At 44.4% G+C, this 11,469-nt stretch overlaps 1 protein-coding gene across 3 annotated transcripts in view; it reads right to left on the bottom strand.

Annotated features, from left to right (window-relative positions):
- Positions 1–1,435: 1,435 nt before the first annotated feature.
- Positions 1,436–11,469, bottom strand: part of zbtb7a (zinc finger and BTB domain containing 7a) — a 35,171-nt gene continuing 25,137 nt past the window's right edge. The window contains exons 4-5 of one of the 3 annotated variants that reach the window (XR_015710474.1): positions 2,881–8,600; positions 1,436–2,844 (exon numbers count right to left, since the gene is read on the bottom strand). Coding sequence is in view for 1 of the 3 variants with exons in the window: in XM_087783224.1 (XP_087639350.1) it covers positions 8,111–8,600 (490 nt within the window). In the remaining 2 variants the exon portion in view is untranslated. Of the gene's footprint in view, positions 8,601–11,469 lie in introns of all 3 variants that reach the window. The other 2 variants (XR_015710473.1, XM_087783224.1) reach the window with 2 other exon arrangements.

The raw sequence follows: 11,469 nt of genomic DNA, 5'->3' as shown, positions 1-11,469 counted from the left end.
TGAATTTTCTTTTCTTGACGGTCCCTAACCACGTTATTGAATGCTTTTCTTTTTTTCTGGACGGTCCCTAACAACAGTATTGAATGCTTTTCTTTTTTTTCATGACGGTCCCTAACAACATTTTTGAATTTGTTTTTATTGACGGTCCCTAACAACAGTATTTAATGCTTGTTTTCTTGACGGTCCCTAACAACATTAGTTAATGCTTTTTTTCCTGACGGTCCCTAACGACATTATTTAGAATAGAATAGAATAGAATAGAATAGAAAATGTTTATTCATCCAGAAGGAAACACACTTTCACAACAGCACAGTTGAAAAAAATAAAGTGCAAGGAAAAAAGAAATAATAAAAGAGATAATAAAAAAATAAAAATAAAACGATCTTAAAAATATACAGATTATTTACAATATTAGACATTTAACACTATTAACAAAATAAAAGAGAATAAAATAAAAATAAAATAAAATAAAAAGAGCTTGACCGTCCCTAACAACATTACTGAAAGCTTTTCTTTTTTTCCTGACAGTCCCTAACAACATGATTTAATGCTTGTTTTCTTGACAGTCCCTAACAACATTTGTGAATGCTTTTTTTTCCTGACGTTCCTAACAACATTATTGAATTTTCTTTTCTTGACGGTCCCTAACAACATTATTGAATGCTTTTCTTTTTTTCTTGTTGGTCCCTAACAACATTATTGAACGCTTTTCTTTTTTTCTTGACGGTCCCTAACAACAGTATTTAATGCTTGTTTTCTTGACGGTCCCTAACAACAGTATTCAATGCTTGTTTTCTTGACGGTCCCTAACAACAGTATTTAATGCTTGTTTTCTTGACGGTCCCTAACAGCAGTATTTAATGCTTGTTTTCTTGACGGTCCCTAACAACAGTAATGCTTTTCTTTTTTTCTTGACGGTCCCTAACAGTAGTATTTAATGCTTGTTTTCTTGACGGTCCCTAACAACAGTATTTAATGCTTGTTTTCTAGACGGTCCCTAACAACAGTAATGCTTTTCTTTTTTTCTTGACGGTCCCTAACAGCAGTATTTAATGCTTGTTTTCTAGACGGTCCCTAACAACAGTATTTAATGCTTGTTTTCTTGACGGTCCCTAACAACAGTATTAATGCTTGTTTTCTTGACGGTCCCTAACAACAGTATTTAATGCTTGTTTTCTTGACGGTCCCTAACAACAGTAATGCTTTTCTTTTTTTCTTGACGGTCCCTAACAGCAGTTTTTAATGCTTGTTTTCTTGACGGTCCCTAACAACAGTATTAATGCTTGTTTTCTTGACGGTCCCTAACAACAGTATTTAATGCTTGTTTTCTTGACGGTCCCTAACAACAGTATTTAATGCTTGTTTTCTTGACGGTCCCTAACAGCAGTATTGACAGCGACCCCTGAGGAACTGAAACAAGAACGAGTCGCACACATTGCAGCCATGATTTAATAAAAGACTTTTGAACAACAGTCGACATGTTGGATACATGAGAAAAGAAAAAGACCAGAAATGGAATCAAAGGTCTGAGAGTGTGTGTGTGTGTGTATATGGGTGTGTGCGTGTGTGCACGTGGTATATGTGTGTGTGTGTATATGGGTGTGTGTGTGTGTACATGGGTGTGTGTGTATGTGTATATATGAGTGTGTATGTGTATATATGAGTGTGTGTACATGTGTGTACATGTGTGTACATGTGTGTACATGTGTGTACATGTGTGTACATGTGTGTACATGTGTGTACATGTGTGTACATGTGTGTACATGTGTGTACATGTGTGTACATGTGTGTAGTGGTCTCTTGTTACGATACATTTTCTTTCCGTCACGTTAAAAAGTGCAAATCCTCCAACATCCCGAAGCCCCGCCCCCCGAGCAGACGACCAATCACAACCTTCGTCTCTGATGATGGAGGCGTCAGTGTTCTTTAAACATAAGGGTCGCGGGCCGTCGGTGAAGCTGATGTTAAGGCCAAAAATAAAGTTCTTTGATTTGGAAAAAGTGCCGAGAATCTTGTGCAGAACACGCCGTGGAACTGTTGGACAGTTCTTAGCAAAGGTCTCCCAAAACAAGGTCCCGATACAAAAGGAGACTCGAACCCTCGACCTCACACCCACCACGTGAGTATTTGTACATGTTCAAGTTTCTTTATCCCACAGTTTTCTCTGAGAAAATACAAAACAAACAACAAAACCCATGAAAAAAAAGGAACAATTTTCAAGATGGTCGTTAGCAAAGTGCTATTTTTCTACTTTTATTTTTTACAATCGCTGAAGCTGAAGAAGGTAGTGGGAAGTATTTCTGTTGGAAAGTATTTCTGTTGGAAAGTATTTTTTGGGGAAAGTATTTTTTGTCAAAAGTATTTTCTGTCGGAAAGTATTTCTGTCGGACAGTATTTGTGTCGAAAGTATTTGTGTCGGAACGTATTTTTGTCAGAAAGTATTTTCTGTTGGAAAGTATTTGTTGTCAAAAAGTATTTTGTGGGAAAGTATTTGTTGTACCCAGCGGCTGCTTCACCTTCTACTCACTCGACCCTCGAGCAGGAATCACACCCGCAGAAGAACTCGAACCTTCACACGCTCCACAGGAATGTTCTGGACCAACAGAGTCTATCGCGGATCACCTCTGGAGGTCAGAGGTCAAGGTGAAACATCGGGGCGACAAACAAACACTGGATGCATAGAAGTGTTTCCACCTGAGACTTCAACACAAACTCACAAGGATTTTTCTTTCCCGACCAAACCAGAGTTTCGACGTTCGTTTACGGTCCGAGCGTTTCCTGGAGCTGGATCAGAACCTCCACCAGAACCTCGACCAGAACCTCGACCAGAACCTCCACCAGAACCTCGACCAGAACCTCCACCAGAACCTCGACCAGAACCTCCACCAGAACCTCGGTCCAACCATGTGGGACCAGATGCGGTGGACCTTCTGAGACGCGTCCACACGACACGCTTGGTTCCTTCTGGTCCAGATCTCGGGTCGGTTCGGTGAGTCTGGGACCCAAACAAACGGGGACGAAGACTCCGGATCCGCTCAGAACCAGAAGTGTTTCAAGTAAAGAGTTAATGGCTAAAGATTCTGTGCGAAGCTTGAATCCAACGTTTCTAAACTATTTCAAATAAGCTTTAAGACTATAAATAGAAGCGGACGGAACCATCTCCTCAGACATGAGCCAACGATCTGGAGCTTAAATATCCAATAAAGTCTTTTTCTTATCCTTTGGTATCGTCTGACGCTCGTGCACGCACACACGTGCACGCACACACGTGCACGCACACACACACACACACGTGTTCCATGAGGGGCTTTTTCGACGCACGATGATCGGAGACGTGAAACAATAGTGCAAACGTTTGCTCGCTCGGCTGAAGCTCCGACTCCAGTGACAGTAGGCTTTAGATCCATGACCAGCGCACACACACTCATGCGCACACACACACACACACTCATGCGCACACACACACACACACATAGAAAACATAGCTGTAGCATAATCAAGACGACGACATGTTCATCTTAAAACCTCAGGTTCAGCAGATACAAAGATCCTCCACGAAGGGATCCGTGAGATCGTGGTCTACGTCTGCGGGGCAGGACTGTGGTCGCCCCACGTGTGAGGCGACAAGAGGTCTGAGGAGACCATGGCTTATATATAGATCTGCTTTCATACCACCACCAAGTCCCGGGGCTCGAACTGTGCAATCTCTCCACAACAAGGATAGAAACTCTGGAAAGCTCCTCAGCGTCAGACCACCAGGAGGAGAAGAAGAAGGTAAAGCAAACGATCCCAGAGACGCCGGTGAACGAGGAGACGACGAGTTTCGCTCATGATTATCTGAGAACCTGCTGCGTCTGAACGGATGTGGACCAGAGACCCTCACACACACACACACACACACACACACACACACACACACACATCTCAACCCTCGTCTCCACCATCAGGTCGTATCCACGACAACAAGAACTTCAAGTGCAATCAGTGTCAACATTTCTAACGTCACGAAACATGGTTTTTCTTTAAAAGATGATCCGATTATGTTGGCGCTCGAAGGTGGAACCTCCGTCCGACTGTGGACAGAAGAACATCAGTCTAACTGTGGACAGAAGAACATCAGTCTAACTGTGGACAGAAGAACATCAGTCCAACTTTGGACAGAAGAACATCAGTCTAACTGTGGACAGAAGAACTTCAGTCCGACTGTGGACAGAAGAACATCAGTCTAACTGTGGACAGAAGAACTTCAGTCCGACTGTGGACAGAAGAACATCAGTCTAACTGTGGACAGAAGAACTTCAGTCCGACTGTGGACAGAAGAACATCAGTCTAACTGTGGACAGAAGAACTTCAGTCCAACTTTGGACAGAAGAACATCAGTCTAACTGTGGACAGAAGAACTTCAGTCTAACTGTGGACAGAAGAACTTCAGTCCGACTGTGGACAGAAGAACATCAGTCTAACTGTGGACAGAAGAACTTCAGTCTAACTGTGGACAGAAGAACATCAGTCTAACTGTGGACAGAAGAACATCAGTCTAACTGTGGACAGAAGAACTTCAGTCTAACTGTGGACAGAAGAACATCAGTCTAACTGTGGACAGAAGAACATCAGTCTAACTGTGGACAGAAGAACATCAGTCTAACTGTGGACAGAAGAACATCAATCTAACTGTGGACAGAAGAACTTCAGTCTAACTGTGGACAGAAGAACATCAGTCTAACTGTGGACAGAAGAACATCAGTCTAACTGTGGACAGAAGAACATCAATCTAACTGTGGACAGAAGAACTTCAATCTAACTGTGGACAGAAGAACATCAGTCTAACTGTGGACAGAAGAACATCAGTCTAACTGTGGACAGAAGAACATCAGTCTAACTGTGGACAGAAGAACATCAGTCTAACTGTGGACAGAAGAACTTCAATCTAACTGTGGACAGAAGAACTTCAGTCTAACTGTGGACAGAAGAACATCAGTCTAACTGTGGACAGAAGAACTTCAATCTAACTGTGGACAGAAGAAAGATCTCGTTTGCAACTCTTTTTTCTCAAAGTACCCGTTTTGTTGACAAGAGCCTCGTCAGTAACAAAGTGCATCAAAAGCTGCTTCTTCCAGCGAAGGTGCAACGACTGCAGGAGCCGACTGAAGGCAGGGGAGGGAGGGGTGAGGGAGTGAGGGGTGAGGGAGAGAGGGGTGAGTGAGTGAGGGGTGAGGGAGTGAGGGAGGGGTGAGAGAGTGAGTGAGGGGTGAGAGAGGGAGGGGTGAGAGAGGGAGGGGCGAGGGAGTGAGGGAGGGGTGAGAGAGGGAGGGGTGAGAGAGTGAGGGAGGGGTGAGAGAGTGAGGGAGGGGTGAGGGAGAGAGGGGTGAGAGATTAAGTGAGGGGTGAGGGAGGGGTGAGAGAGTGAGTGAGGGGTGAGGGAGGGGTGAGAGAGTGAGTGAGGGGTGAGGGAGAGAACGAGGGGTGAGAGAGTGAGTGAGGGGTGAGGGAGGGGTGAGAGAGTGAGGGAGGGGTGAGAGAGTGAGGGAGGGGTGAGAGAGTGAGGGGTGAGAGAGTGAGGGAGGGGTGAGGGAGGGGTGAGAGAGTGAGGGAGGGGTGAGAGAGTGAGGGGTGAGGGAGGTTCTTGATCTCAAAGTGCAGGATCAATAACTCAAGAAATTGATTAAGACTCAATAAACCCAAAAATTCCCAAGTGTGTGTTTGTGTGTGAGTGTGTGTGTTTGTCTGTGAGTGTGTGTGAGAGTGTGTGTTTGTCTGTGAGTGTGTGTGAGAGTGTGTGTTTGTCTGTGAGTGTGTGTGAGAGTGTGTGTTTGTCTGTGAGTGTGTGTGAGAGTGTGTGTTTGTCTGTGAGTGTGTGTGAGAGTGTGTGTTTGTCTGTGAGAGTGTGTGTTTGTCTGTGAGTGTTTGTCTGTGAGTGTGTGTTTGTGAGAGTGTGTGTTTGTGTGGGGGTGTGTGTTTGTGTGTGAGTGTGTGTTTGTCTGTGAGTGTGTGTGTTTGTCTGTGAGTGTGTGTTTGTCTGTGAGAGTGTGTGTGTGAGAGTGTGTGTGTGTGTGTGAGAGTGTGTTTGTTGGTGAGAGTGTGTGTTTGTGTGTGTTTGTGTGTGTGTTTGTGTGTGAGAGTGTGTGTGTGAGAGTGTGTGTGTGTGTGAGAGTGTGTGTGTTTGTGTGTGTGTTTGTGTGTGAGAGTGTGTGTGTGAGAGTGTGTGTGTGTGTGTGAGTGTGTGTTTGTTGGTGAGAGTGTGTGTTTGTGTGTGTTTGTGTGTGTGTTTGTGTGTGAGAGTGTGTGTTTGTGTGTGAGAGTGTGTTTGTTGGTGAGAGTGTGTGTGTGTGTGAGAGAGTGAAAGTGTGAGACCAGGAGCTCAGGGTACATGTTTGAACAGGCTGTGTCTGACTCACACTGTGCTGATGTGGCCAGAGAGACCCTGCTGCCTCACACACACACACACACACACACACACACAGACACACACACACACACAGACACACACAGACACACACACACACACACAGACACACACTCTCACACACACACTCTCAATATAATAATATCCTCCAGGCTGGTCGGGGCATTAGACGAGGGAGAGAAAAGGCCTGATTTGATCCTCCTGCCTGGAAACGTGGCTGAGCTGAGGGAGATTATTTTTTGGAATGCAACAGACATTGTGAGACCCCCCCCCTCTCCCCCCCTCTCCCCCTCTCCCCCCCTCTCCCCCTCTCCCCCTCTCTCCCCCCTCCCTCCCCCACCACCCGCTGCACCTATTTGGCCTGGACAGGTATTTATTGCTCTCTTCATGGAACTGGTCGATCAAAGCGACGGAGGATTCTTTAGTAAAAAGCTGTGCAAACTCTGAGGGAAACCAAAGGTGGATCTTTGACACTCTTGTTTTTTTGGGGCTCCCTGCCTTTAAACCCGTGACCCTTGTCTCACAAGGACAGATTCCGAAAAAGAACTTGGTTCAGCAAACATTCCACGACGGTCCTTCCGTGGAACATTCAAAAAAGAGACAAACATGTATAAAGTGTCAAGTACCCGAAGCAGTCGACCACCAATTAAGATGCAGGAGCGAGGACAGAGGACATGAGGACATGAGGACATGAGGACAGAGGACACGAGGACAGAGGACATGAGGACAGAGGACATGAGGACAGAGGACACGAGGACATGAGGACATGAGGACAGAGGACAGAGGACATGAGGACATGAGGACATGAGGACAGAGGACATGAGGACAGAGGACAGAGGACATGAGGACATGAGGACATGAGGACAGAGGACACGAGGACAGAGGACATGAGGACATGAGGACAGAGGACATGAGGACATGAGGACACGAGGACAGAGGACATAAGGACAGAGGACACGAGGACATGAGGACATGAGGACATGAGGACAGAGGACATGAGGACAGAGGACATGAGGACAGAGGACATGAGGACAGAGGACACGAGGACATGAGGACAGAGGACACGAGGACATGAGGACATGAGGACATGAGGACAGAGGACACGAGGACATGAGGACATGAGGACAGAGGACATGAGGACAGAGGACACGAGGACATGAGGACAGAGGACATGAGGACATGAGGACAGAGGACATGAGGACAGAGGACACGAGGACATGAGGACATGAGGACAGAGGACGCGAGACTATGGTAGTGCTTCACAAACACCTCCTGCAGACGTGGAGTCCCCGAGAACCTGGATTCGACTCACTCGCGCCCCGATAAGACAAACTCGTGTTGAGAGAGAAAGAAACACTTGATCGCCCCCTTTTGTTCGTTTCTGGATCGTCGTCAAAAAACGCTTTGACTTGCATAAGCAGTTTGTTGTTGCTATGGTAACTGTACACCTGCGAAGGAATAGAAATAACGATTCACAGAGAGAGAGAGTGTCCTCGCTTCACCCGTGCAGCGCCCCCAGGTGGAGGTGCTGAAGGCTGCGAGGAGGACCACGCCGGGACCGACTCAACTGCATAGTCGTGCTTCGGTTCAGGTCGTGGAGCAGAAACGACCAGAAGGTGAAGGTGTCGGGAAACAACCAAGCGTTCTTTGAACCGATAAGTCAAATCCACCCGGATGGAGAGAGACTGATGTGACCCTGATTTTGGTTTAGAGAGGAATCATATGTTTTTCTGTCCAAGGTTTGTCTTTGTCGTCCTTGGCCCTCGGGCGTCCCCGCGACCCCTGAGCCGTCAGGGGCCCGTCCTCGCCCGGCGCCTCCTGCGACGCAGGACTCTGTGCGTAGGGTCCTCGCTCCGCCTCGTCGGAGCAGGGTCGCCCCCGGACCCCGGAGTCGTCGGGGTAGAGCGGGCTCAGCAGGTCCAGGGGGGCCTCCAGGAGCTCCGGCTCCCGCGCCCGCGGCTTCCTGCCCCGTCGGGACAGGATCCCGTTGCAGCCGTCCTTCTTGAGGTGGCGGTGCAGGTGGTCCGAGCGCACGAACGTCTTGAAGCAGCTGGAGCACTGGTAGGGCCGCAGACCCGTGTGGACCCGCATGTGGTTCTTCAGGTCGTAGTTGTGAGCGAAGGCGGCTCCACACTGAGTACAAAGATAAGGCTTCTCTCCCGTATGCTTCCGCATGTGAACCTTCAGCTTGTCCTGCCTGGAGGAGGAGAAGAAACTCATGAGGTGAACACGTCTGTGGATCATCAAGACTCACTTTAAACTCATGACACGAAGTAGAGCTGCTGATATTGGAAACATGTGCGATATCGATATTAATGAGACTTATTTTTACTTCACCTAAAAATGTAGCCGCGCGCAGGAGTGAGTGTAGTGAAGGTCCGAGGGTTTAAAGAAGGAAAACGATGATATATTTCGTTTATTTCAACGCTTCGGTGTCGACATGATGGTAGAAAAATATCTCTTCTAACGCTCAGTCTCGTGGGACTTACATCGGTTTCCTGTGAAACTGAGCGACATCAGAGAGGAGCCGCCGGCGCGTCGTGATATCACCAAATCAATAATAAATCCTTGTACACGCACACATAACAATTTATAAATGATGCTAACAACTTAGCTCGTTAGCATACGGTGAAGACGGACACATAACACTTTATAAATGATGCTAACAAATTAGCTCGTTAGCATACGGTGAAGACGGACACATAACACTTTATAAATGACGCTAACAACTTAGCTCGTTAGCATACGGTGAAGACGCACACATAACACTTTATAAATGACGCTAACAACTTAGCTCGTTAGCATACGGTGAAGACGTACACATAACACTTTATAAATGACGCTAACAACTTAGCTCGTTAGCATACGGTGAAGACGTACACATAACACTTTATAAATGACGCTAACAACTTAGCTCGTTAGCATACAGTGAAGACGGACACATAACACTTTATAAATGACGCTAACAACTTAGCTCGTTAGCATACGATGAAGACGGACACATAACACTTTATAAATGATGCTAACAAATTAGGTCGTTAGCATACGGTGAAGACGGACACATAACACTTTATAAATGATGCTAACAAATTAGCTCGTTAGCATACGGTGAAGACGGACACATAACACTTTATAAATGACGCTAACAACTTAGCTTGTTAGCATACGATGAAGACGGACACATAACACTTTATAAATGACGCTAACAACTTAGCTTGTTAGCATACGATGAAGACGGACACATAACACTTTATAAATGACGCTAACAACTTAGCTCGTTAGCATACGGTGAAGACGGACACATAACACTTTATAAACGACGCTAACAACTTAGCTCGTTAGCATACGGTGAAGACGCACAGGTTTGTTTGGAAGTTCACGATCTTCTAAGAAAACAACTGAGACGAGATGAAAAGTTCTTACAATATGTTGCTTTAACAAAGGAGGTTGAAAGAGACGAGTGACTGGATCACTAGTGTTTGACTAGATCATAAGTTAGTATTACTTCACTGGATCACTAGTGTTTGACTAGATCATAAGTTAGTATTACTTCACTGGATCACTAGTGTTTGACTAGATCATAAGTTAGTATTACTTCACTGGATCACTAGTGTTTGACTAGATCATAAGTTAGTATTACTTCACTGGATCACTAGTGTTTGACTAGATCATAAGTTAGTATTACTTCACTGGATCACTAGTGTTTGACTAGATCATAAGTTAGTATTACTTCACTGGATCACTAGTGTTTGACTAGATCATAAGTTAGTATTACTTCACTGGATCACTAGTGTTTGACTAGATCATAAGTTAGTATTCCTTCACTGGATCACTAGTGTTTGACTAGATCATAAGTTAGTATTACTTCACTGGATCACTAGTGTTTGACTAGATCATAAGTTAGTATTACTTCACTGGATCACTAGTGTTTGACTAGATCATAAGTTAGTATTACTTCACTGGATCACTAGTGTTTGAGTAGATCATAAGTTAGTATTACTTCACTGGATCACTAGTGTTTGACTAGATCATAAGTTAGTATTACTTCACTGGATCACTAGTGTTTGACTAGATCATAAGTTAGTATTACTTCACTGGATCACTAGTGTTTGACTAGATCATAAGTTAGTATTACTTCACTGGATCACTAGTGTTTGACTAGATCATAAGTTAGTATTACTTCACTGGATCACTAGTGTTTGACTAGATCATAAGTTAGTATTACTTCACTGGATCACTAGTGTTTGACTAGATCATAAGTTAGTATTACTTCACTGAATCACTAGTGTTTGACTAGATCATAAGTTAGTATTACTTCACTGGATCACTAGTGTTTGACTAGATCATAAGTTAGTATTACTTCACTGGATCACTAGTGTTTGACTAGATCATGAGTTAGTATTACTTCACTGGATCACTAGTGTTTGACTAGATCATAAGTTAGTATTACTTCACTGGATCACTAGTGTTTGACTAGATCATAAGTTAGTATTACTTCACTGGATCACTAATGTTTGACTAGATCATAAGTTAGTATTACTTCACTGGATCACTAGTGTTTGACTAGATCATAAGTAAGTATTACTTCGCTGGATCACTAGTGTTTGACTAGATCATAAGTTAGTATTACTTCACTGGATCACTAGTGTTTGACTAGATCATAAGTTACTATTACTTCACTGGATCACTAGTGTTTGACTAGATCATAAGTTACTATTACTTCACTGGATCACTAGTGTTTGACTAGATCATAAGTTAGTATTACTTCACTGGATCACTAGTGTTTGACTAGATCATAAGTTAGTATTACTTCACTGGATAACTAGTGTTTGACTAGATCATAAGTTAGTATTACTTCACTGGATCACTAGTGTTTGACTAGATCATAAGTTAGTATTACTTCACTGGATCACTAGTGTTTGACTAGATCATAAGTTAGTATTACTTCACTGGATCACTAGTGTTTGACTAGATCATAAGTTAGTATTACTTCACTGGATCACTAGTGTTTGACTAGATCATAAGTTAGTATTACTTCACTGGATCACTAGTGTTTGACTAGATCA

Source organism: Callionymus lyra, chromosome 2 (assembly GCF_982586985.1).
Source record: "Callionymus lyra chromosome 2, fCalLyr1.hap1.1, whole genome shotgun sequence".
NCBI classification, from domain to species: Eukaryota; Metazoa; Chordata; class Actinopteri; order Syngnathiformes; family Callionymidae; genus Callionymus; species Callionymus lyra.
Note: the sequence above shows the minus strand (reverse complement) of the source record. Positions and strands in the feature narration are given on the sequence as shown.